Source organism: Lathamus discolor, chromosome 18 (assembly GCF_037157495.1).
Source record: "Lathamus discolor isolate bLatDis1 chromosome 18, bLatDis1.hap1, whole genome shotgun sequence".
NCBI classification, from domain to species: Eukaryota; Metazoa; Chordata; class Aves; order Psittaciformes; family Psittacidae; genus Lathamus; species Lathamus discolor.
In genome coordinates this window covers 4716910-4743325 of record NC_088901.1, presented here as the reverse complement: position 1 = coordinate 4743325, position 26416 = coordinate 4716910, and the positions used below count along the sequence as shown (strand labels likewise).

The 26416-nt window shown below is 60.8% G+C and overlaps 1 protein-coding gene across 1 annotated transcript; it reads left to right on the top strand.

The window, feature by feature from the left end:
• On the top strand, window positions 1-26416 carry FOXO6 (forkhead box O6). The gene is made up of 2 exons (XM_065697841.1): window positions 1-444; window positions 22833-26416. Exons 1-2 carry the CDS (start codon window positions 1-3, stop codon window positions 24243-24245), a joined length of 1857 nt encoding a protein of 618 aa, XP_065553913.1. The 3' UTR covers window positions 24246-26416.

The following is a 26416-nucleotide window of genomic DNA, read 5'->3' as shown; positions in this document are numbered from 1 at the left end:
ATGGAAGAGAAGCTCCAGGCGCATCAGGTGGAGATCGACCCGGATTTCGAGCCGCAGAGCCGGCCCCGGTCCTGCACTTGGCCTCTCCCGCACCCCGACTTCGCGGCGGAGGAGGACGATGGGGCCGCGGCCCCGGGGGGACCCCCGGCGCGGGGAGCCGCTGGCGCGGAGGGGACCGAGAACGCGGCGGCCCCGGCGGAGCGCAGAGCCGCCGCCGCCGCCGCCCCCCTGCCGCCTCCCGGCGCGGACGTGGGGCAGCTCCGCAAGGCCAAGACCTCCCGGAGGAACGCCTGGGGCAACCTCTCCTACGCCGACCTCATCACCAAAGCCATCGAGAGCTCGCCCGAGAAGCGCCTCACGCTCTCGCAGATCTACGACTGGATGGTGCGATACGTCCCCTACTTTAAGGATAAAGGAGACAGCAACAGCTCCGCCGGATGGAAGGTACCTGACCCCTCTCACCCCATCCCCGGCACAACTTTCCTCCCGGCTTCCCAACGCGTGGATGCTTCCCCCTGCGCAACCGGAGCTTCGCCCCTGGCTGAGGGGGGTTTGGGGGACCCCGCTTGGATGAGGGCTCGGTTAAGTTTCGGGGGGAGCCGGCGCCTCGTGGTGCTGCGTGTTGGAACCGGGCTGAGCCGGTGCCCGGTTCCCCCGCCGGCCTGCGGCCGAGCTGAGCCCCGGCAGCGCTGGACGGCGGCGGGCGGGAGGTCGCGGCGTGCGAGCACCGGGGGACGGCGAGTGACGGTCCCAGCACCATCACGGCCGTGCCCGCAGCGACCCGAGCCGTGCCAGGTCCCTGCGCGCCGGTGTCGGGTCCAAGCACGTGTCTCCGGGCTGGCTTCCCCCAGTGTGTCCCCCCCACCCCGGTCTCATCCCCACCATCCCGGTGGGCACGCAGGCACCACGCGGTCCCCCACTGGCTCCGTGCTGGCATTCCCGGCTCTGTTCCCGGTTGGCACCGCACCGTGGGCTTGTTGAAAATCCCTACTGCGGGCAGTGATTCCCCCCTCTCACTCCGGGATGCATCGCACTGACTGTCCTAGCACGGCGGGGGCTGGGTCCTAGCGGGTCACGCTGGCTCCTGCCCTTCTGGCTAACGCTCGCTCGGGAAGGGGGAAGAGATCCCTGTGTCCAGATGGTGTCAGTAAAAAGGAGCCGGTTTCTCTTAAGCCCTCCCCTAAGCCCTGTCACCTCCACTGTGATTAGTGTGTAACAAGGCTTTGGAGGCTCTGGTACCAGCCCTGGCCCTGGCACGGCGCGTCCTGGCTGTGGGGGTCTTTCTCGCTTGCAGACAGGGCTATTTAGGGGCAGGGAGCCTGGGTTCTCTCCATGGCACCGGTGGCGGGGCCATGGGAGCTGGTCTTGCATGGAGGCTGGGCATCCTCTCTGCCCTGCCCTGCTCCTGATGGGGGGGCAGCGGCAGCCAGTGTCCCCCCAGTGTGGAGAGTCACTGGGGCAGGTTTTGGGGGCTGTGGCTGTGCCAGGGGGTGGTTGTGGTGTGTGCGGGGCTCTCAACTGTCCACCTGGAGTGAGAGCTGTGTGGCCCCGGGCATGTGCTGGGGATGAAGGGGCTCCCCAAGCCTCTGGACCATGGGGGACGTGTGCTGATGGGATCTCGGGATGTGTTTTGTCAGGGCTGGGATGAGGAGCAAAGGGATTCCCAGGCAGCCCCGTGTGTGTTGCTGGAGGTTTCGTGGTGTGTGATGTGCAAAGGGGAGAGGGTCAGGGTCTGGCTGATGTTGGCACGAAGGGGCGTTTGCAGCAGCCGTGCAGGTGGGTGCATGGGTGCATTTGCATGGCTGCACCCTGGGATGGGACGCTCTCCACCTTCCTGGCCCATCTCCCAGCTGGCGCGGTCCTGGCACTCGGCTCAAACCTCCCATCCCAACCCAGTGCCTGCCTGGTGGGGCCAAGGGCTGCCCAGTGAAACACCAGGATGGTGCCCTGGTGCTGCTGGTGCCTGATGCCACGCTGGCAGGGCAAGAAGCAGCATCTGGGGACCCCCTTTGCTTGGTGCCTTCATCAGACCCCACCATGCCAGGGGTTAAACACCTTCCCCACAGCCCCAGGTCCCTCCTGGTTGTCCCCCCGGGTGCCCCGTGTGTGGCTGGCAGCCGAGGGAGCACTGGGGTGATGGGCATCGATGCTGTGGCAAGGAGCTGCTGATGGAAGAGCCCCTGGAGATGCTGGGTCCCTCTTGCCTTGGCCTGGGGGAAGCCCAGTGGGTTTGCAGCGTTTCATTCTCCAGTGCAGCGGTGTCGCAGTGTGGTCCTGGGTTATGGGCTGCTGCCTTAGCCAGCTGCTTCACAGCCTCCCTGTGCTGGGAGCCCAGCTGAGGGCACAGCATCCCATGGGACATCCCATGGCTGTGCGGTGACTTCTCCAAACTCTGCTTTGCTCTGTGCTAGGGTCTGTTGCTGGGACCCTTCCTGCATCCAGCCAGCCATGGGGATGCTGTGCCTGGCTGTGGTGTGTGATGTTCCATCGGGATACGTTCCCCAAGCTGGGAATAGTTATCCCAGAGGGGAATGATACTGCACAGGGCAGGCGCATTTTGGGGTCTCCTTCCCACCAGCCTGCGTGTTGCATGGCATGGTTTGATGGGGAGACAAACTGAGGCGCAACTGAACCCCTTGGCTGTGCTCAGCATCAGGACCAGGTCTAATGGGGTGTGAAGGTGCCACCCCCCCCGTGTGTGCACACTGGGCTCGTGCTCCGGGCGCTGCCGCTGCTCCCCGCTGCAGCGGGCACCCATTGACTGACAGTTCTGCTTAATTAGGGAGTTGTTATTTTATCAATTCCAAAGCGCTTCAAGTTTTCTGCTCCAGCTCACGCTTCCCACTTGTTAATGGGAAACCAACACCCTCCGTCAGAAAGGCAGCGGCGCTGATGCGTTCTAAAGGTTTCTGCTTGCTCCGGTTTGACATCCAAAATATAACAATCAAGCACTCAGCTGGTGGATGCCTGTCTGCTGCGGCTCTGACAGCGCTGAAATCCTTAATTCCCAGCCCTTCCCTACACCTCCTCCTCCTTTACATTGCTGGGTTGGCTGCTCCTGGTGTGGAGGGCCCATGGAGCTGGGAGCAGAGACACCCCCCCCCAAAGTGCCACCATCGCCTTGCAGGGCAGGATGGAGATGAATTAGGGAGGGAGAAAAAGGGGTGGGAAGGGTGTTGGGGTGGGAGCATCTCATTGGCCAAAGGTTTGGGGGTTCCAGGGGCTTCACCTCCCCATGGGGTGCAGAGAACCCTGAGCTCTGGCCAGGGGAGGCAGGACCATGGCCCTGTCCATATGGATGCACAAGAAGCTTCCTTTGGGGGAGCTGCTCCAGGCCCTGTGCGCTCCATCACTGGTGTCCCCCCGAGCCGAGCCCCTGCCCTGCTTGAATGGGGGCTCCTGCATCCAACTGGGGTTCTGCCTGTGTGGATGGAGAGGCTCCAACCAGCACTGGGGCTGATGGAGATGACTGCCCCTTGCAGTGGGCAGTGGGTGACGCCGCAGGGGGGTGATGGGGTGACACAGCGCCGGGGGTGTCCTGGCTTTGGGGTGCACAACCATCGCTCGCTCCCATCAGCATGAGGGTGCTGCACGGCCCCGGGAGCGGGGGGGGGGGGGGGGGGCACGGCCGGGGTCAGGACTCTCCCGTTGGGGGGGTTTGGGCTCCGCTCGGCTCTGCTCACGTATTCCCGTCCTCTCCATATATGGAGAATTTTCCAGCAGCACGGAGAAGCCCGATGCTCCCTGGGGAGCTGCCGAGGGGCCGGGAGAGCCCGGGAGATCCTGGATGTCCTGGGGCTGAGCAGGGCTGGAGGAGCCCTCGAGGGGACCCCCCTGCTCCATCCCTGGATAAGCCTCCCCAGCTCCCATCCCCGCACGTGCAGCGCCCCTGGAAACCCCTCTGACCCTTTCCCACAGCACCCATGGGGTGCTGGGTTGGGGTCCATGACCCTGCATCATCCCAGGGCTGGAGCATGGAATTCCTCATCCATCCCCGACTTCCCACAGGGATGGGGAACCCGCTCGCTGCCCCCGAGCTGCTGGTGGCATCGCTGTGAGGAGCCCCCAGGCTCTCTCCTCCTTCCCACCTCAGTTTTCTCCCTCCTTTTGGAGGTTTTTCCTCTTCCTTATAATTTATTTCCCCCCCCTCCCTTGTTCTGGAATCGCTTTTCATGCAGCGCTAACTGCTGAAGTAACACAAACCTGCTAAATGGTCCAGCTTTATGATAGCATAAAAATGATACTACAGCAGTGAGTGGGGCTTTATTAAACCCAAGGGAAAGGCTCCAAATGAACAGCTTGCTCTGCTCTCCGCTTCTCCCCCTAATCCCCCCCTTTATTTTTAATAACCACTGGAATATAAGCTCCTGTTAAGGTCCTATGGACTAGAAGAGCTCTCACAGCCTGTTGTTATCTCCATCCATCCTCACTTGCGGGTCCGGGTCTTCATCCCTCCCTCCTGCCTGCCCGGTGCTGGGATGGAAGATGCAGTGTCCTGGGCTGGAAATGCATTTCTTGGTGTTTGGGTTTGTATTTTAAAAGCCTTGTAAATGTTTTGTGGGGACGCAGTGGTTCGGGCCAGGCGAGATGTGGGAGCGAGCTGGAACTCCTTGGGATCCTCATCGGGATGCTGCGGGAATGGGGGGTCCCCTGGGTTTAGGGAGTGGGGTTGGACACCTCTCACAGTGTGTCTTCGCAGAGGGAACATGAAGGAAAGGGATGAATCTCCCTTCCTCACCACTGCAGCGGGGTCTGGGTGCAGTCAGACCCCCAGCCCCAAGCAGCACCCTCCATCCCTAGGGTGAACCCCGAGCCCCATTGCTGCCATAGAACCAAGGAATGGTTTGGGTAAGCAGCCCCATTGACTCGCTTGGCTCCTGCCTCCTGCTGGAGGTGGCTGCTGTGTGCCGAGGTGAAAGGCGCTGTGGGTTAGAGCAGGACACACGGGAGCTTCATTTGGGCATCCTTCTGATGTGGTGCCTCGGCCGGGAGCCAGACAGGAGAGCTGGAACCCCAGCACAAAGCTTGCTTTCACCCACTGCGGGGATGAGGAGGAGCAGGCAGCCAGCGCTGGGACAGGGCAAGCTGGCTGGTCCCTTGCCTCCCACCAGGGATGCTCCAGCATCCCAGAGCATCCTGAGCCGTCACCCATGGGTCTGGCCAGTGTCCAGCGCAGGATGGGGTGATGGTGGGGAGTGTGTGTCTGGGGCCTGCTCATTCAGGAAGGGGCTCATCCCCATCACCCTGCCCTTTAAGCACCCAGCTGTGTGCTGTGCCATGCTCCATGGCAGCAGGGAGGCTCCTGGGCTTTGCTGTCTGCTGCGGTTGGTGGCTCTTTGTATCCAGGGATGTGGCAGTGATGAGAGCGCTGGCACAGGGTGCCCAGAGAAGCTGTGGCTGCCCCATCCCTGGCAGTGCTCAGGGCCAGGTTGGACACAGGGGCTTGGAGCAAGCTGCTCCAGTGGAAGGGGTCCCTGCCCGTGGCAGGGGTTGGAGCTGGATGAGCTTTAAGCTCCCTTCAACCCAAACCACTCTGTGGTGCAGCCTGGTTTGCTGCTCCCATGTGCCCTGTGGGGCAGCGCTTAGGGATGGCTTCCGCTGCCCGGGTACCCCAATGCAGGCAGAGCCCTGCCTGGGGGGCTGCAGGCAGCGATGCACGGCTGAGCTTGCACGTGTTCCCGTGCATGTGTGACACACGTGTGCCGGGCTCGCCACGTGTGCTCCCACGCGTCCCCACACATTGCAGCCGCGTCCTTGGACATATCCTGGGCTTGTGCTCTCCTGGGGCATGGGCTGGGGGCAGCGTGTCCTTGGGGCAGGGAGGGCACAGAGCAGCCTTGTTGTGGGGGGCAGTGGGTGGGGGGAGCCCGAGCTGGGGCAGGAGCAGCCACCAGTCATGGATGGGAAGGGGAAAATACCCCAAACCCCAAAGCACTGAAGCGCAACACCAAGAAGAGCAGAAAGGCAAGGGCTGTTATGGGGCTGTTATAGGGCTGTTATGGGGCTGTTGTCAGGGCTGTTGCTGGGGTTCTTTGGAATGTTGGGGCTGCTGTTGGGGCTCTTGCGCTGTTATGGGGCTGTTGGGGCTGTTGGTGCGGGGCCGTGCCGTGCTGCCTGCTGCAGCCTGCGGGGCTCTCGTCGCAGACAGGCCCATTTACAGACCAGACGCCTGGTTTTATCCATGTGAAGGTGATGCTCTGAGCTCCGGCTGGGTCAGTTCAGTGCCCCCATTCCTCTCCCCAAACCCCCCCATGTGGGTACCCCCAGCCGGGCTCCGCGTGCTCCCCCAAAGGCACATCCCTTGCCCATGGGCTGTGCCGCTGCCAGCAGCCTGCCCGGAGCAGCCTTTGTGTCTTCCTAGGAGCCTGGCTCCAATCCCATGGGAGCGGGAGGAGGCTGCAGCCGATGCCAGTGCTGGGGTGCGGAGGAGATGGGCGTTGTGGGGCTGTGCCTGCTCTGTTCCCACCTCAGTGCTGTGTGCCAGGGTGCCAGATCCCACTCGGAATCCAGCGGGAAAGCCTTGCAGTGCTGTGAGTGGTGGCGCTGCTCCATCACCAAGGCACTGGTGACCGTGCCACCCTGGGGACCCCTGGCATCTCCTGCATCAGCCAGGCTGGCAGGGATGTGGGATGCAGGTTCCTGCTCCTCGGGCTTGCTGGGCATCCCTGCAGTGCAAGGCTGAGCCTCAGGCTGGACCAGCCACTGGGCCTGCTGCTCCCATTGCCACGCATTGGTCCTGCTGCCACCTCAGCCCTGGCTGTTGGCAGTGGAAGAGCCCAAATGCCAGATGCAGGGATTCATCACCTCTATTGTTATTAATTTCCCTTAAAACATGTTGCAAAGTGCCAGGAGGGATTGGGTGCTCCTCAAGGAGCAGCTTTGCCGCCTGGAGATGGGATGCCACTGTCTGTGTGGGACCCGAGCTGGGTAACACAGGGCCAAGCCTGGATCCTGTTCCCCAACCCTCATCGCAAACCTTCCGAAGCCAAAGCAGAGCAGAGACGCTCCACATGGCAGGCTGGGACCTGTAATAGCAGTGATGAATCCCCCCAGGAGCTCGAGCCACAGGAATGAAGCCTCAGGGTGCTCCTGGAGCAGCGTGTCCATCCCCTGTCCCCAGATGCCCTCTCGCCCGGGCTGGTGGCGTCAGCAGCATGCCAGACGCTGGGATCTCCCTGTGTGCCTGAGATGTCTTTTGTCCTCTGCTATCACATGGCCGGTCCCTTCGCTGCTCCTCCTCCCCTGCCGTGGCTCAGCATTCCCTCCCCTTTGGATGGAGATGCTTCCAGCAGGAGCACTGAGGTTTGGGGACCCAAGGGTGGCATTTCTCCACTCATCCGGGCTCATTGCTGGTCCCTGTATCCCGCATCGTCTGCCCAAGCCAGTGGGAATAACCTCAGTGGAGCATCATTGGGCCATTCACTGTAATGAGTTCAACCAGGGTGGCACAGGGCAGCCTCTCTGGGGTTATTCCTGGTCTGTGATCCCAGCCTGTGGGATGGGGGGGTGCTGCCCACCGTCTCCTCTGTACATGGGGAGGGGAGCGGGGCCCAGTGGGTACCATCAGCTCCATACTGGTGTGTGGATGCTGGTGGGAGCGGGCACCGCATCAGAGTGCACTGTGGTTCCGAGCATCCCTGGAGCCTGCCCAGGGTCTTGGATGTGTTTGGTAGCATAGGATTGGGAATGCCAAGTGGAACATCTTAAGGCTGGCAGAGATTCAGAGACCATGCCTGGGACCTCCTTCAGCAGTGGGTCCCCTGCCTCCTTCCCCCAGTGAGTGCAGGGCACTGGGATCCATCCCATCCCGCACTGGGAGCTGGGTTTACGGAGGATGATGACACTGGGATCCATCCCATCCTGTTGCTGGGAGCTGGGTTTAAGGAGGATGATGAAGGGCCAGTCCCTGCCTCCTCAGCACCATGCTGATGGGTTCAAGCATCATCCTGCCCTCAGCTCCTGCCCCAGGTGGAGCGAAGGATGCATGGGGTGATGCAGGGATGGAATTAACAGGCTTCTGGAGTGACAGCATCATAAATTTGGGCTTTTTCTGCTTCTTGAGGCTGTCAGACCCGAGCCTGTCCCAGGGATGTAAGACAGCGTTTTATTGCTGCCTGCCTGATGGTTGTTCCCTTCTCCTCAGTGGCTGTGATTTATCTCTGCACTTTGCGCTGATTGGATTAGAAGTTTAAATGCTAAGGGTGCATAACAATATATTTTTCTTATTAATATTAAAAAATCATTATTGGATTTTTTATAGTTCTGTTTTGAATTGAATCCCCTTGCTTGATTTATTCTCTCTCCCAGAGTAGAATTTAATGCTAATAGGAACAATCATTGCTTTGTTTTGAATCTTTGACTGTTTGGAAAACTTTCTCTGCAAAGGGAAATTACAGCATTATTAAGAGTCCATTAAAAGAGGGTTTGCCCATTCCTGGCTATTACCTGCGAGCTGGAGGGGGAACAAGAAAGCAAAGACAAAGAGGCTCTTTTGCAGGGCCTTGTGCTCACACCCTTCCCCAGGTGGAACCCAGTTGTTGTGCCAATGATCATCACCTCTCCATAGAATCCCAGCCTGGTTTGGGTTGGAAGAGACCTTAAAGCTCATCCAGTCCCAATCCATAGGCAGGGACCATGCCAGGTTTTGGGATGCTTCAGATGCTGAGGGGAGGTGACCCCACTATGCCATGGGGTCCCCAGCCTTGGGGATGGGGTAAGGAGGTGCCGCCTCAGACCCCTATGGAGCTGTGGATGGGCCCTTCCTTGTGGGGCACATTGTGCCGTGCCATGCCAGTGCCTGCTCAGAAATGATCCATCCACCTCCCCACTGCTGCTGCACAGCACCACAGGACACATTAATTATTATCATAATTATATTTTATATATGATATGATTTGTAATATTATTAACTTATTTATAATAGTAATTTTATTATACATTTTATACATTATATACTTTTTATATTATCTATTTTCTATATAATATATTATATACATATTATTATATATTTTATATATTATTATTATATATTTTCTATATTATTATTATATATTTTATGTATTATTATTAGGGGTGCTCCCCACCCCACCAGGCACGTTTGGTACCCGCAGAGCATCCCTGCTTCCCTGTGTCCTTATGCGTCCTCCCATGTGCAGGGACCTTGGAGCCGAGGTTTCCTGCACCCCATTCCTGGCCCGGCAGTGCTGGGATCCTGGCAGGAGGATCCACTCGCCCTCCTCCCTGTGTATTTTTTGGCTGACCCTCTCTTATTTCCCTCTATTCCGAAGCCAAGGAGCGGCTGCATCAGCACTGGGCTTTATGGCAGCAGCAGCTCTGTGCTGGGCTCACGTTGGTGCCTGTGGGCTTGGAGGTGGGGACACGGAAGGGAGGATATGGGGGGTACCCCCAGGATGCACAGCGGGGTCCTGGCATGTTCTTCTGTCCCATCCCCAGGAGGCAGGGATGCATCTCCATGCGTGTGGGGTACTCAAGGGGGTGACCCCACAACTGGGGTTTATGGGGAGATGTGGGGTGCAGTGCTGTGAGATTTGGGGTATGGGACTATGCAACGTGGGGTGCTGCAGCCCCCATGGGGCAGCAAGAGGAGACATGGGGTGGGCAGTGCTTGCAGTAGGGCCAAGCCTGGCACCCCAGAGCTCCCAGTTTATCCAGCTCTGGGGGTCCGGGGCAGGGCCAAGCTGGCTCAGGATGCTCAGGGTACCCTCCATCCTCTCTGGGGCACCCCCGTGGTGGCACAGCCCCAGTGAGATGGGGCTGGGCATGGCCTTGGTCCCTCTCTCTGCTGCTGGCACAAATCCTGCTCCTGCCTGCAGGGAGTGAGCAGAACCAGGGGCTCCTGTACTTGTCATCACACTGAATAATTCATCACAGCAGAGGCTTCAGAGGAGCCTCTCCCTGCCCTGGCTCCCAGCTCACCCAGAGAGCACTGGCTGGCTTGGGGAGGCCATAAGTGGGGCCAGGCTGGCTGGGGTGCAGGGTGGGATGGGGGGATGTAGGGATGGGGGGTATCTGTCACCTGCAACCTGCAGCCTGGGGGTGGCAATGGGGGTGCATGTTGATGTGTGTGACCCAGGGAGCAGCAGCATCCCCCCCTATACTGCATGCCTCAGTTTCCCCTTGTGGTTCCTTGGATGAGCAGGACCGTCAATGGGGCGTTTTGACCCCCATCTTTTCGGGGAGGGGGGATGTGTGTCGGGGGGGGTGGGGGGTGAGGGGGGATGTGTGTGCCCAAGCACCCAGTGCCCCGATCCCTGCAGGGCTGGGTTTGCCCCGGACCCCATCCGTGCGGGATCCGGGCTGGGAGCAGCGAGGGGTTAAACGCAATAAAGCCGGTGTGAAACTTCCTGGCTGGGGAGCTGCAGGCAGAAAGTGCATTTGTAGCCGCAAGTGGCCGCCTTGAAGAGGATCCAGATTTGTCTGGGAGCCGTCTGCTGCTAAAACCCTTTGATCCACTTACTTCTCCCCCGGGAGCTCCCCGCAGCTCTCGTGCTAATGCCCCCGCGGCGACAGGGGCTGAGCTGCCAGACGGATGCAGGGAAGACCCCGCTCCCGCTGCCAGGGGGGAAAGATGGTGCCAGGAAGGAGGGGGGGCATAAGAAAAAGGGGCTGGGGAGACAGGAGCGGTGCCAGCAGGCGGCATCTGTGGGGTGCTGGGGGTGGGAGTGGGTTTGGCTGGTCCCTGGCTGTGGATAGGGATGGGGGGGGGATGTAAAGATGAAGGGATGGAGGATGGAGAAATGGGGGGATGTAAAGATGAAGGGATGGAGAAATGGGGGGGTGTAAAGATGAAGGGATGGGGGATGGAGAAATGGGGGGATGTAAAGATGAAGGGATGGAGGATGGAGAAATGGGGGGATGTAAAGATGAAGGGATGGAGGATGGAGAAATGGGGGGGATGGAAAGATGAAGGGATGGAGGATGGAGAAATGGGGGGATGTAAAGATGGAGGGATGGGGGATGGAGAAATGGGGGGGTGTAAAGATGAAGGGATGGAGGATGGAGAAATGGGGGGGTGTAAAGATGAAGGGATGGAGGATGGAGAAATGGGGGGGGATGGAGGGATGGAAGATGGAGAAATGAGGGGATGTAGGGATGGGGATGGAGAAATGGGGGGATGAAGGGATGGGGATGGAGAAATGGGGGGTTGCAGGGGTTGAGGAGGCATCACTGGGTGTTTGCCGTGATGCCAGAGGATGGTGGTGCTGTCATGGGGAGGGACTTAGGGGTCCCATCCCCATGGCTGCCCCATGTGCGCAGCTCACTGTGTGCTGTACCACTCAACAGCCAGACCCTGGGGTGATTCTGGGGGTGATGAGGGTCCGGAGCAGCTCTGCACCTCAATGTGTCCCTTCTGCCTCCCTGCCATTCCTGGGGGCAGGGCGCAGCACATGGCTGTAAGGATGCTCTTGGGGACACAGCTTATCCTCACCCTGCACTGCCCACAGCCTGGGTTGTGGGGCAGGACCGGCCCCATGCTCAGCTGTGCCCAAGCGTTTGGGGTTTATCCCAATGTATTTATACCCGTTCCCAGTGCGTGTGGCATTGGCATCCCTGTGCCAAGCCAGCGGGCATGGGGGTGGGTGTTTGTGTCAGTGAAGGTTTGGGGTGTGTGGAGCTGGCTCGCGAGTCCATTGGGCAATGTTTGCTGGTGGAGAAGGGTTTTCTGCAATGGAAAAGCAGATTTGGGTCAGCCAGCCCAGACAGAAGGGGAAGGCTGGGGATGGGCAGAGCTGGGCAGGCAGGAGCCGGCTCCCTGGGCTGGAAGGACATAGGGGCAAGTTGTGGTTTGTAAGGGAATGTTTAAAGAGGAGAAGCTGAAACAAGCGGCTGTTTTGGACTCAGATACCTGTTTTCCAGGGGGTGTCAGGATGCTGTGGCTGCCCCATCCCTGGCAGTGTTCAAGGCCAGGTTGGATGGGGCTTGGAGCAACCTGCTCTAGTGGAAGGGGTCCCTGCCTGTTGGAGCTGGATAAGCTTTAAGGTCCCTTCCAACACAAACCATTGTGGGATTCTGAGATGGGTTGCAGCCCTGTGGCTGTGGGTGTCCCAGTTGGCAGCAGTGGCAGTGAGACAGCATCAGTGTGGGGAGCAACCGGTCTTTGTGGTGCTGAGCCCTGCGAGGGGGAGACATCCACATGGGCTGTACCCGGAGCGACTTCTTTAATGGATCTGCGCTGCAGGTGTGTCCATGGAGCAGGATGAGGCCATGGGCAGGAGAAGGGGCGCGATGTCCACCTCCCTCCTCGGGGCTGACAGAGCTGCTCTGGAGGGTACCAGCTCCCAGATGCTGCTGGAGGCATGTGCAGTTTTGGAGCTGCTGGGCTGCCCTATGGGAACATCATTGCCTCCCCTGCTGCCCTGCTGGGGATGGAAAAAGCCATGGGGAAGGTGGCAGAGCCATGGCAGAAGCCAGGGGGTGGTCAGGGGCAAGGGATGGTCCGGATGGCTCCCGGAGGGTCCGAAGGGGTGGGCTGGAGGTGTGCGGGGAGGCGGGGGGGGGGGGGGGGGGAGCGAACAAAAGCTGCATTGAGCGGCAGCGCCCGGCCGCCAGCGGAGCAGGAGCGGGGCCAGGAAAAACAGGGCCTGGAGCAGGGAGCAGGGAGCAGGGAGCACGGAGCACATCGTGTCCCTGGCTGCGGCCGCGGGGCCGCGGTACATTCTGTAGCGCAGGAAGCTGGCGCGGGGCTGCATCAGCGCAGGGGACCCCGATGGGGGACAACGGAGAGGGGGGGGTCCCCGCAGTGCTGCGCGCCCCGGCTGCATCAACAGCATGGGGTGATGGGGATGGGCTGAGCCCGGCAGGACCCGGTCTCTATGGGGTGGTGGGGGTGGTCGGAGGCTCCTTGCTGCGGGTCAGTGCTGGAGGAGATGGGGGTTGGGGGGGGGGGGGAATGGGACCGGCTGCAGACAGAGAGTGGGCGCCGTGCCCAGGAATTCGGGATGGTTTTCAGGCTGCGCTGCCCGGGCAGCAGTGTCTAATGCAATTACAGCTCCGTGTCACGGAGCAGGGGGAGCGGGGAGGGGATAGCTGAAGGGTTGCCAGATCCCCTGGGATACAGCCCGGATGGCAGCAGGATGGGGGGGTCCCATCCACCCCCCACGTCAGGCCTGGCACACTGGGCATGAGGTGACACCCAAGGGGGCACCTACGGTACAAGGACCCCATGGAGCTGCTGGAGGTGTCCCCCAACTCCTTCCAATGAGGAGGGATTGAGGCATGACGCAGGTGGTTGAACCCTTCCAGGTGATGGGAGCAGCCGCCTTCCCACGGTGATCATGGAATCATTGAATCCAGCCTGGTTTGGGTTGGAGGGGACCTTAAAGCTCATCCAGTTCCAACCCCCTGCCATGGGCAGGGACCCCTTCCACTGGAGCAGGCGCCTGCACCAGTGACTGGTTGAGCCCAGCAGGGTGGAGGTTCAGGGTCTTTGGCTGCAGAGAGACTCATAGCATTGGATGGAACATCGCTGAGGAGGAGGACTTGGGGTGATGGTCAATGAGCAGCTCCCCATGACCCGGCTTCAGTGAGCGCTTGAGCCCAGAGCACCCCCCCACCGTGTGCTGGGCTGCACCCCCAGAGCAAGAGCAGCAGCTCAGGGAGGGGATCCTGCCCCTCTGCTGCGCTCTGGGGAGAACCCCCTGCAGCCCTGATCCAGCTCTGGGGCAGCAGCGCAAGAGGGACGTGGAGCTGCTGGAGCGAGGCCAGAGGAGGCCATGGAGCTGCTGCGAGGGCTGGAGCAGCTCTGCTCTGGAGCCAGGCTGAGAGAGCTGGGCTGGGGCAGCCTGGAGAAGAGAAGGCTCCTGAAGGGGAGACCTGAGAGCAGCTCCAGTGCCTGAAGGGGCTGCAGGGAACCTGGAGAGGGGCTTGGGACAAGGGCCTGTAGGGACAGGCCAAGGGGAATGGCTTGAACCTGCCCGAGGGGAGACTGAGCTGAGCTCTTAGGCAGAAGCTCTTCCCTGTGAGGGTGCTGAGGCGCTGGCACAGGGTGCCCAGAGAAGCTGTGGCTGCCCCATCCCTGGCAGTGCTCAAGGCCAGGTTGGACACAGGGGCTTGGAGCAAGCTGCTCCAGTGGAAGGGGTCCCTGCCCGTGGCAGGGTTGGAGCTGGATGAGCTTAAGGTCCCTTCCAACACAAGCCAGTGTTCTATGAACAACATCCCGAGGATGCTCCATGGCATCACCACCCCTCTCCCAGTCAGTCCCTCTGGCACCTGTTGCTGTGGGTCAATGACCCATGGGGCTGTGGTGGTGCTGGGCTCGATCCAGCTCCTCCCTCCAGCGCTGGCTGCTCCGGCTGATGTAATCTTTGCCATTAGAGGGAAAGCTGCTCTGCCGGGGGTTGTGAGCTCCCTCGGGACAGCAGGAGGGGAGTTGTTGTTCCTGTTGCTTTGCAGCAGCCTCCAGGGAATCTGCTGCCTCTTGCTTGGGCTGTGGGTGGCTGCTGATCCCTGCTCAGCGCTGTCCTGGGGGGGCAGAGCCTGCTCCCCACATCTCCTGCCCCCAGCAGTCCCCAGTGTTCCCCGGTGCCTCATTCTCCCTGTTTCTGCTGGTTTTGTACTGGTCTGGGAGCATCCCTGCCTGCCCCTTGCCAGCTTGTGTGTGTTGAAGCGCAGCCCAGACACACTGTGGGCTGTGGCTTTCCTGCCACCCTGTGTGATCAAATAGGGTTGCGAGAGAGGGAGCACACCCTGCCCAGGGTGGTGCATCCCCGGTGGGGACAAGCAGCTGAGATTTAAAACCAGGAAAATCTGGGGCTTGGAGGGGAATCTTGGGGCATCCCTGGTGTTTCTGAGCCCTTGGAGGGAAAAGCAGAGACTGATTAATCCAAAGGCATCCCAGGGGTGCTGCTCCCCAGAGTGGGATCGCTGCCAGCCCCATGGTAGAGCCCTGAAGGATGGGCTGGGGAGCTGCAGGCAGGGGAACACAACCCTGGGCATTGCTGCAGGCAGGCAAAGGCAGTGGGTAGCGGGGGGGGGGGGACAGCAGAGCAGCCCCAGGTCGGGAGGCAATGTCCCCAGGGGATGTCCCCTCCTCCTGCGGGCCAACCCCATTGCCCACCCCAGGGCACCCAGAGCAGGAGGAGGATGCCGGGTGCAGCCCCGCTCCATCACCCCAGGTTACCTGCAGGATGTCGCCCGCCGTTGCCCTGGCAACAGCGATGGCATCCCGAACACCTCGGGCAGAGTTTCCCTGCATCCCTGCGATGTCATCACCGTTTCCCGGGTAACCCAGCATCCGGCTCCGGCAGACAGGTAGAGGAGGACCTCAGCTTCCCACTGCCTCCTGCTGTGCCCGGCTGCCCGCTACCAGGAATCCAAGCACCGGGTGGTGGCTTTGGGTGGCTGTAGACAAGCCTGGGGACAGGCTTGGTGTTGCTCTTTATGGGCCCAGGGACTGGAAGATGAGGCAAACAGCCCAGCAGCTTTGGTTGGAGCAGGCAGCCCTGCCTGTCACACACTGCCCAGTCCATCCTGAAGTGCCTCCTGGGTCTGGCTGGTGTTGAGGACTCCAGTGAATGGGTGCTTGAGGGCAGGAGGAGAGGTAGAGCTTGGTGACACGCACCCACCTTGTGTCCCACCCCATCCTGCACTAAAGGCTTGTGGGGTGTTGGTGTTCCCAAGGGGACAATAGCCAAAGGAGGTTGGGAAGTGTCCAGGATACCTGGTAATGCACTTTCCTGGTCACCTCTGAGCAATGGGTCTTGGAGGAGGTGCTCACCTCTGGCCCCAGCCCAGGCATCAGGATGAGGGGCGATTAGATTTGGATGCAGCTCTGTGGCTGTGCCCACCCGCAGGGTGCCATCACATCGATGCAACTCTATGGGGTGACACCAACAGTGTCACCAGTGCTGCCCGTGCCTTGCTCCGCTGCAGGAGCAGGAGTGTGTGACCGGAGAGGTGGGTGACAGCCGGGCAGGGCTGTGTGACTGACCTGGCTCTGGTTGAGGTCTCCAGCCCTTGGCTGATGGATTCTCTTTCACCCTTCCCTTTGGGAAAACGGAGCTGTTCCATCTCCCCTCCCAGAGCACATTTGCTTTTGGTTCCTGTCCAGCATCAAGTGGGAGATCCCAGGATCTCTCTGGCTGCAGTGGGTGCTACATGGGGGACATCAGGGATGGAGCCCCCATCCCTCTTCCCCTCCAGGACCCTCTGCTGCTCAGGAACCACCCCCGGCCACAAGCCCCTCACACCGGGCAGAGCTGGCTCCTGGAGCCGTGGCTGTGGAGCCCGTGATTCCCTCTGCCACTGGCTCCTCCGTGCCTCAGTTTCCCAGTTTCTCAGTGGGAGCAGCATCCCTCCTACCCTGTGGTGACCTTGCTGTGACTGTGGCTGGAGGGGCTCCACGATGTGATGCGGTGATGAGATGTCACATAGGATGCTTGGGGCAAGAGGGCTCTGGTTGTGTCCCCCCCCGCCGTGTCTCGCTGTGTCTCCCAGCAGGGTCTGTGTGTGGCTGGGGACCGAGTGACGCTGGTGTGGAGCAGCTCTGGGGTGCTCAGCATGGGGACAAGCAGGGTTTGGGATCTAAATGGGACCTGAGGAGCAGGGATGCAGCTGCTTGCGGTGTTTGGCTGCGGTGAGAACCTGGTGTGGAGGAAATTGAACCCAGGGGACAAAATGCTGTAATTTCATGCAGAAATGACATGGCAGCTCCGCGTGATTTACTGCAGCTGCTCTGGGGTAATTAGAGCAGCACTGGGTAAGTGGCTGATGGTGGAGAGGGTCTTTCCACGGCACCTCCCCTGCTCCTGCATGTTGGAGAGGGGTCTGGATGGGACCGGGGTGTTTTGTCCCCAGAGGCAGGGATGCTGGTGTCTCTCAGTGGGATACGGGCACCATGCAGAGCATCCAGAGGTATCCAGCAGTGCTGCCTGGAGCTCCCATAGGGTGCTGTGAAGGGGTTCATTGACTCCATGCTCACCCCATGCCCAGCACTCCCCTGCTGCTGCCAGCCCCACAGCCCACCCTCAGCATCCCCATGGAGCCAGGGATGAGCAGTGGGGTCTGGCACGGGTCCCCTGTGCCTGGCAGCACAGTGAGGTCCCCCCTGGCATGTGGCCAGGGCCCAGCACCTCCAGCTCTGCCACAGCCTGGGGTGAGCGGGCAGCAGCGCCAGGGCCAGAAGCTCTGAGATGATTTCTACTTTCAGTTCCTAAAAGAGGCCTATAAGAAAGATGGGAAGAGGCTTCTTAGCAGGGGCTGTTGAACAGGATGAGCAGTGATGGGTTTAAACTAAAAGAGGGAGATTCAGGCTGGATGTGAGGAAGAAATTCTCTACAAGGAGGGTGGTGAAGCACTGGCTGTGGTGTTCACAGAACCCCAGACCCAGCGGATGGGTGCTCTGGGTGCTCCTTGGGCTCTCAACAAGGTGCCCAGGGATGAGGACGAAGCAGGACCTGCCAGGGCAGAGAGGATGCTCCTGGGTTTGGAAAGGGCTAAAATAAACGGGCTGCCATGGCAACGGCAGCGCTCCCAATGCAGAACTTGGCTGGAACCAGCTGTTTGGCAGCAGCAGGACCAGGGCTGGGATAGGGATGCTTGGCTGTGGCTGTTACCACTGCTTTGGGGCACTGTGTCACGGTGGGTGCCAAGCCATGGGTGAGACCCCTGCGTGTCAAGGATGGGCGTAAGGAGCCTCCTGATGGGGCTGAGCTGCCCTCTATTAGCTGCATTCTGTGCCGGGGTCTTACCCATGTCTTGGCACCCACCGTGATGTGGGGCTCTCTGTGCTGAGAGCTCTGGGGCTGCAGAGTGGGGATGTCCCATTGGCATCCCTTGGACAAGGGTTGGGCATGGGGAGCTGCCCGGGGCGGAGGGGATAGGGGTGGTGAGGAGCAGAGTGTGGCTCGATTTGTGTTGGTCACATCTCCGGTGGGTTTGGGAATCGCTTCCAGAGCTCACGGTCAGGAGGGGAGAGGCACCAAACTCAGCTGCCAAGCCCACAGGGGTCAGACCCACTGCGAGCCGTGAGCTGGATGGCAAAGGTGGGTCAGGGCCAGCACAGAGCCAGGCAGGGGATGGGTTTCACCCTGGGAACCCATCCAGCAGTCACAGCACCCCTGTTTGTCCTGAAACCAGCCCAAAAGCCCAGGCTGCCACAGCCAGGCTCCTTCTGGATCCGGCTTGGGATAGGGCGGGTGAGTCTGGCAGCAGGTTGGGGTCACAGTGGCTGTTTCCATCTGGACCTTCTCCTTCAAGAGTGGTTGGGCTTGGCCACACCATGACTCAGCCCCAGGGATCAGCAGAGGTTCACAGCGGGCAAGCACCATCCCCAGGCTGGCACATCCAGACCCCACACTGTGGATTCCCAGCTCCACTCCTGCACCGCAGAGCATGGAGCTTGCCTGGCCCCATCCTTTACCCCATAGCATCGTGGATCTGCGGGGCAGGGCAAGGCTGCGCACAGTGTGTGGGGCTGCAGCATGGGGTCCCCCATTAGCCCCAGTGCACGCCGAGGGGGTGATTACCGGTTCCTAATGAGGTGCGCACGGGCGCTCATCAGAGATGCTCAGGGCTCCGCGGTGTCGGCCGCCGGATGCAGGGCGCTGCGCTGGGCTGGACCCGGCCCGACGCGCCGCTAATGGGCGTCTGGGTCAATTAACGGCCCGCCGGAGCGGCTCAGCTCCAGCCGTGCGCTGACCCGAACGCACCGCGCCGGGCCCCGTACCCGGGAGGGATGCGCTTTGGTGGGGGGGGGCACAGCCCCGGCTGCCCCAGCGGGAGGTGCCAGACAGGGCCCCGGGGGGCAGCGAGACAGCGCTGGGGCTGATGAGGGCTGCATGGGGCTGGCGGCGGGGGCTATAGGGCAGCGTTTGTGGGGCTGCGTCTGCTGGTCCATCCAGATAATGAGCCCGTTACGTGGTGGAGATTCACCCGCGGTTACCAGGAGGCAGCAGCGGCAGGGCCGCTAACGAGGCTCCGGCAGCATCGGGCGGCTCCGGGGTTAATTGGTGCTGATTTACTGCGCGCACGTAAGAATTGCAGCGATGGAGGAAACGTTCCCGGGGGCAGAGGCTGCAACAGTCTCGATGGTGCCGCATCCTGGGGGATGCTGTGCAGGGGTGGACACTCCCTGGGGACACCCGCCAGAGACGTCGTGTTCAGTCATAGAACCACAGCGTGGTTTGGGTTGAAGGGAGCTTAAAGCTCCTCCAGCTCCAACCCCTGCCACGGGCAGGGACCCCTTCCACTGGAGCAGCTTGCTCCAAGCCCCTGTGTCCAACCTGGCCTTGAGCACTGCCAGGGATGGGGCAGCCACAGCTTCTCTGGGCACCCTGTGCCAGCGCCTCAGCACCCTCACAGGGAAGAGCTTGTGCCTAAGAGCTCAGCTCAGTCTCCCCTCGGGCAGGTTCAAGCCATTCCCCTCGGCCTGTCCCTACAGGCCCTTGTCCTCTTGCTTGAACTGTGCTTGTTTCCCCAGCCCCGTGCTCTCCTCAGGGCACAGATGTCAATCCCCCCCTTCCACTCCAAGGTTTGTGGGCACCCCAAGGTCAGAGGAGAGACCCCCAGGGATTAGTAAAATGCTCGGATCCTGCACCTTTGTGCCTGGCATCGATGCCCATCTCGGGCTCCATCAGCACCCACCCCCTGGGCACAGCCTCACCAGACAGCATCTGTCGGGCAGGAGGACAGGGGAACCAGGGAGAGCTCCCAGGGAGCAGCAGCATCACCAGCATCATCATCCTCTGCCAGATGCAAATTGATAGTCGAGTCACTCATGCAGACAATGGGGTCCGGCTAATCCTTTTACAATGGGACTAATTGCTAATCAGACCGATTTCACACTGCCGGCTCCCCTGACAATGAGGCACCGTGGAGAAGGGCTCCTGGGGGGGTGAGGAGGCTCCGTGGGTGCCCACAGCTCCCAGCAGCCCCCCCCCCCATCCCCATTCCAGGCCCTGCAGCAGGGCCAGCCCTGGCAGATGGGCATTGGGATGGTATTTGGGGTCTCCCAGGTTGGCCAAGCCTCCAGCAGCGGCTGGCAGGGGCTCCAGCCACGTCCTTCATTGGGGTCAACTATAGCTTGGGTCCCTGCTGCCATCTCCAGCCCTTGTCTCCACTACTCAGAGCATCCCCTGCCCCTCTGCAGAGCCCGAAGTGGTAGATACTGTCCCTTGGCACCGTCTGCATGCACAATGGGGACCGGTGCTCCTTGCCCCGTGCTGCTTCGGTACCACAGGGCTGCAGTGCTGCGTGAGGATGGGATGCTGGAGGGTCTCTCTGCTTTGGTGGGAGATGCTGGAGCAGGGCGATGAACAGGGCAGGGGTGACATGGGGGCAGATGGGGACATGGAGGGAGACCCAGCAAAGGTGCAGGTTGTTATGAGAAGTGATATAGGGCTTTGGGTCACAGTGCAGAGCAGCACTGGGGGCAGCACGGGACTGGTACCTGCTCCCCCTGCACCCTGCCATAATCTGCCAGACCCCTGCCAAGGTAGCTTCTGTCAGCAAGGTTGTGCCAAGCCCTGATGTCCCCTGCACATCACCCCATGCCAGGGGCTGGCCAGGCACTGAGCCCCACATCCCAGGCCCTGTGATCATCCACGGCTCCCTGCCTGTTTGGTGCTGGGTGATGTGGTATGTGGGTGCTGTGAGATGTGGATTCTGGGTGCTGTAGGATACTGAGTGCTGTAGGATGCTGGGTGCTATAGGATGCTGGGTGCTGTGGGATACCAAGTGCTGTAGGATACTGAGTGCTGTAGGATGCTGGGTGCTGTGGGATGCTGGGTGCCGTGGGATACCAAATGTTGTTGGATGCTGGGTGCTGTGGGATGCCGGGTGCTGGTGGGGGTGCTGGTGTGCTGGTGGGTGAAGCAGGTCCCTGCCTGCCTGGTGTTAACAAGCTCCCGGCCCGCCCCTTTGCAGCCCATTGCTCTGTGCCTGCGCCCTGAGCCATGGCCAGCTGAGCTCCTCAGGGTGCTAATGAGGAGAGAGCTGGGCTCACTGCGCCTTGCTCTTAATTGCTGCTGTCTTTTGGCTCTTAATGAAGCTCGGCTGCACAAGAGGTAGCAGCCCACCCTGCTCCTCTCCCTCGGGGAGACCCCTGGGGCCGGGGGTGCTGCTGGGTGTCCTGTGCTGGAGCTGTGGAGCGGGAGGGAGCACTGGGATGAATGTCATCCCCATCCAGCCATGGCATTCCCAACCCCCAGACACCATTCCTTCTCTCCATGCTCTGCACAGCAGCTTGGTCCCAGCCATGGAGAGCTGCAGCATCACCTACATCCTGGGATGAGCAGGCCCAGGGAGCACGGGCAGGAAGGGATGGGGACCACACCATCAGCCATCAGCCATCACCCAGCACACCCTGTCTGTGGTGTAAGGCTGGTGGCTCTGGCTCTGCAAACACGGTGATGGCCATGGGCTCTGCTTGTGTCCCGCGGCTTGGTGGTGCAGAAGGGAGTTTAGGTCGTGCTGTGGCTCAAGGGAGAGGTGTTGGTGGGTCAGGGATTGCTCTCCCCACCTGAAGGCGCTGAGCATCGGCACGGGCAGCGTGTGTCCCGGCCTGTTCCATGAGCTGCTCCCTGTCCCTTCCCCAGCGGCGCAGGAAGGGGTTAACGGCCAGCCCATACCTGCAGTTGCATTTTAAAGATGTGAAATTAAAGCCCGTAATTTATTCTCCCCACACACGAAGGAGCAATTAGTTCTAAACACGGCTTAATCAGTCAGCGCGAGATTGATTTCTGTAGACTTGGATTTGGTGGCTGCTGGCGAGGAGCCAGCCTGGGAGCAATCTCCAAATAAATGAAGTGCAGAGAAGTAAGCCATTGCATAATATGATAGATGAGGCTGGAGCGCACTCGCCTCTTCATTAGTATTCCGCTGTACACTGGCAGCAGCACCAAACTTTCTCCCCAGAACCTTGGCTTCTTCCCCTTCCCCATCCCTCAGCTCCTCCTGTGGTGTGGCTCCTGCTCCCTCCAGTAGTCACCAACCAGCCCCGAGCCCATGGATGGGGCTGGGATCAGGGCTGTACACCCAGGACTGATGCTCTTCCTTGGGTGCTGTGGCTTGTGTTTCCCTTCTAGACCCTGGGGAAACTTGAGGCGCAGGGAGCTGGGATGGCATCCATGAACTGCAGCTCAGCAGCAAGAGATGTCAGAATCAATCCCAGCCTGGTTTGGGTTGGAAGGGACCTTAAAGCTCCTCCATTTCCAACCCCTGCCATGGGCAGGGACCCCTTCCACTGGAGCAGCTTGCTCCAAGCCCCTGTGTCCAGCCTGGCCTTGAGCACTGCCAGGGATGGGGCAGCCACAGCTTCTCTGGGCACCCTGTGCCAGCGCCTCAGCACCCTCCCAGGGAAGAGCTTGTGCCTAAGAGCTCATCTCAGTCTCCCCTCGGGCAGGTTCAAGCCATTCCCCTTGGCCTGTCCCTACAGGCCCTTGTCCCAAGCCCCTCTCCAGGTTCCCTGCAGCCCCTTTAGGCACTGGAGCTGCTCTCAGGTCTCCCCTTCAGGAGCCTTCTCTTCTCCAGGCTGCCCCAGCCCAGCTCTCTCATCCTGGCTCCAGAGCAGGGATGCTCCAGCCCTCGCAGCATCTCCATGGCCTCCTCTGGACTCAGGGCATGTACTAAAGACCCCTCACTCCCTGCCGTGACAGCGATGGTCCATGACCTGTGGGCTCCTGAATGTGAAATACCGGCTGTGCTGTGGGATAGACCCACCAGATGAGCCCCCTGAGCCCCTATACCCATCCCAGGGGATGGAGCCCCGGTCCCCCATGACGCCCCATGTACCCCACATCCCCGCGGGCATTCCCTTCCTGTCTGTGCCGCGGCAGCCGCCGCTGACCATGCCTCTGTCCTTGCTGTCCCTGCAGAACTCCATCCGGCACAACCTGTCCCTGCACACCCGCTTCATCCGCGTGCAGAACGAGGGCACGGGCAAGAGCTCCTGGTGGATGCTGAACCCCGAGGGTGGCAAGACGGGGAAGACGCCGCGCCGGCGGGCCGTCTCCATGGACAACAACAGCAAGTTCCTGCGCATCAAGGGCAAGGCCAGCAAGAAGAAGCAGCTGCAGGTGACGCAGGAGCGCGGGGACGACAGCCCTTCATCCCAACAGGCCAAGTGGTCGGAGAGCCCCGCATCCCACGCCAGTGATGAGTACGATGCCTGGGCGGACTTCAGGACACGGGCCAACTCCACGGCCAGCACGCTGAGCGGGCGCCTCTCGCCCATCATGTCCAACCACGAGCCGGATGAGCTGGAGGAGGATGACGGAACCCCTTCCTCTCCGCTGATGTACCCCAGCCCCTCCAGCACCATGTCTCCTTCCCTCAACACCCGCTGCTCCGTGGAGCTGCCCCGGCTGACCGACCTGACCGGCACCATCAGCCTGAACGAGAGCCTCGGGGAGAGCATGCTGGAGGACCTGCAGGATGGATACACCATGAGCCCCTCGCAGCAGCTCCCCCCGGCCGCCCTGCGGCAGCGGAGCTCCAGTTTCACCTTCAACTCCAAGTGCTCCACCATGGGTGCTGCCACCAACACCTACTGCGGGACCATCTACAGCCAGCCGGCCATGAGCCTCATGCGGCGCCTGCCCATGCAGACCATCCAGGAGAACAAGCAAGCCACCTTCTCGCCCGTCAGCTCCTACAGGAACGCCTCGCTGCAGGACCTGCTCTCCTCCATCTCCTACGCGCACAAGGAGAGCATGGTCCCGGGGGACCTGCCCCTGCCGCAGGCCAGCCCCATGGTGCCGGCCCGTGGCCACAGACACAACCCGCTGCTGTGCGGGAGCGGGGAGCAGGGTTTGTCCTCGTACCCGTCCCACTCGGGCTCTCTCATGAAGAGCAATGCTTTGTACCACCCGTCACCAGCCGGTCACCACCCTGCGGTCAACACCAGTGCCTTAGCTAATCCTGTCAGCCTTATGAGCTTGCCCAGTGACACGTGCAGCATGACGGCCATGCCGCACCACGGGCATCTGCATTCCTACGCTAATAACCAAGGGGCACACATGAGCTTGCTGGATTCGCTGCAGGGCCCCTACCCGGGGGCTGTCCATCCCCCCGTGTTGGGCCAAGACAGGTTCCCAGCAGACCTGGACCTGGACATGTTCAACGGGAGCCTGGAGTGCGACGTGGAGTCCATCATCCTGAATGACTTTATGGACAGTGATGAGATGGACTTCAACTTCGACTCGGCTCTCCCGCCGCAGAACGGGCTCAATGTGCCCACACTGCCCGGGGGCCCGCAGCCCACGAACCAGAGCTGGGTGCCCGGGTGATGCTCACCCCAGGGTGGGGGGCTCGCCACCGAGAAGCCACGAGGGGAACCTTGAGACTAACTTCATTTGGGTTTTCTTTTCCTTTTCTCTTCTGCCTTTGTTTGTTAAGATGGGCTTAGAGCCGTCGGTCTGAGCTTGAGGTCGAACACGAAACACAAACCCTAGGGTCAAATATTGAGCCCCCAGCCCAAAAATGTGCCCAATCTGCTGGGTCCTCCCATGAGCATCCTCTGGAGGATGCAGGGGCAGGCAGCCAGGAGAGGCAGCCGGAGTCAGGCGGGTCCAGGGAGGGGGAAGCAGGTAGGGAAAACCTTTCCAGACAGTCCCAGTGCCCCGCTGGGATGGTGCCAGTTTGGTTTGTCCTTGGGCTGGGTGATGGAGCGGTGATGGCGGGGAACCCCCCTTCGGAAAGGGACCCTTTGCTCTGAGCCCCCCTGGGAAACGAGTCCTCTGAGTACAAGTGTCAGGAGCAGGGACCCTGCCCCACAGCATGGGGGGCTCCTCACCCCTACATCCCGGTGGAGATCGGAGCTCTGCCAAGCCCCATGCCCAGGCCACCTCAATGGCTCCAAGGAGTGAGGAAGGGGCTGGTGATGGAGGGCAGGGTGGTCCTGCTGAAGTGATGTGCTGCTGGGCCGGGTCCCCTGTGCGGGGGCCCGGGGGGAGCCGCAGGGTCGGGGAGGGGGGTGTATTTATTTGATTTCATGCACTCTTTTGCCATTGAGCTTTTGCATTGGAAGAAAGAAAGGGAGAGAAGGAGAGAGGCCGTGGGCAACGCCGATGGCTGCTCCCCATCACACGCCTCATCTTGGCTTGGCCATGGCGTTGAGTGTTGGGTGATGGGGTGGAAGAGGGATGCGGTGGCCAGGCCTGTGGGGACTCACACTGCTCAGGGAGGTGGCATAGGGCTCCTGGGGGCCAATCCCAGTGCCAGGAGCGACTCCAGATGGCACCCATTGTTCCTGCTCATCCCTGGGATGCCAGGAGAGCTGCTGGGGTCAGGGGGATGACAGCAAGAAGGGTCAGCCCTGCGCCATGGGGACAGGGACCACCATCCACATGTGGTCCTGTGGCGTGTCAGGAGCCCAAACCAGCCCCACTGCTCTGCGGGCTGGTCCAGAGGGGATGGGGGGGGGTGAGAGGAGAGGCTGTGGGAGCTGCTGCTCTGCCCCACGGGGCTCTCTGCGCAGCATGGGCTGTCTCTAACCCCGTGCTGCAGCGAGGGTTACTCCACTGAACCAGCATTTGTCCAGCTCATCCCCTCTCCCTCTGTCCCTCCTCTACCATGGGGCAGGCGCTGGGTCCCACTGAGCCATAGGGGAAGCACAGCTCAGAGTGGGGCAAGGTGGGACCCCTGGGTGGGCACCTCACCTAACCGACGGGTGTGAGAGAGGAGCCCCATGTGCCAGCGCTCACCTTCGCCCTGGGCAGAGTCTCTAAAGATGCTCTTACAAGTTAATTCATTATGTTTACATTCTTTGATCATGTACAGAATTTAATATATTCTATTATATATAATCTTTCTCGAATGCTTTTTTAAAAAGGATTATTCTTTAGGGTCAGGAGCATTACCACATTCCTTTTATACACCACCTCTCGTGTCAGGCATAGTTAACACGGTTGGAAACCGACTGCAAACGGCTATTTAACCCCTGGCACCCCAGTTCTGCACATGAAGGACAGGCAGGGAGGGCAGCTGGGGAGGAAAAGAGGGGAGCTCTGCCCCCCCCCCCCCAAACATGGGAGAAAGGGAAGGGGACCTGGCTCTTGTAGGCACACATCCAGCAGCACACCAGCATTTGCAGATGGGATGCTCAGGCACAGGGACCCCCAAGCCCCGCTTTGGGTGCCACCGATAGGCCCACCATGGCACAGGGGAAGCCGGACCAGCAGTAGCAAAGAAGCCCCCCCCCCCCCCCCCGATTTGTCCCGCTCGCCTCCCCCTGCCCCGCTGCCCCGGGGCACGTCCCATTGCGAAGGTGTCTTTGTGGTTCCGTGACCGTGGGGTTGTCGTGTGTGCGGTGGAGTCGTGTTGGTGCAGCGTCGTGTGTGCAGTCGTTGTGCGGTGCGAGGGACGGCGGGGGGCACCCCCGAGGGCTGGGACCCCGGCAAAGGGGGTGGCTGGAGTGGGGAGGCGACACGGGCTGGTCCCACCATGGAGCTGAGGGATG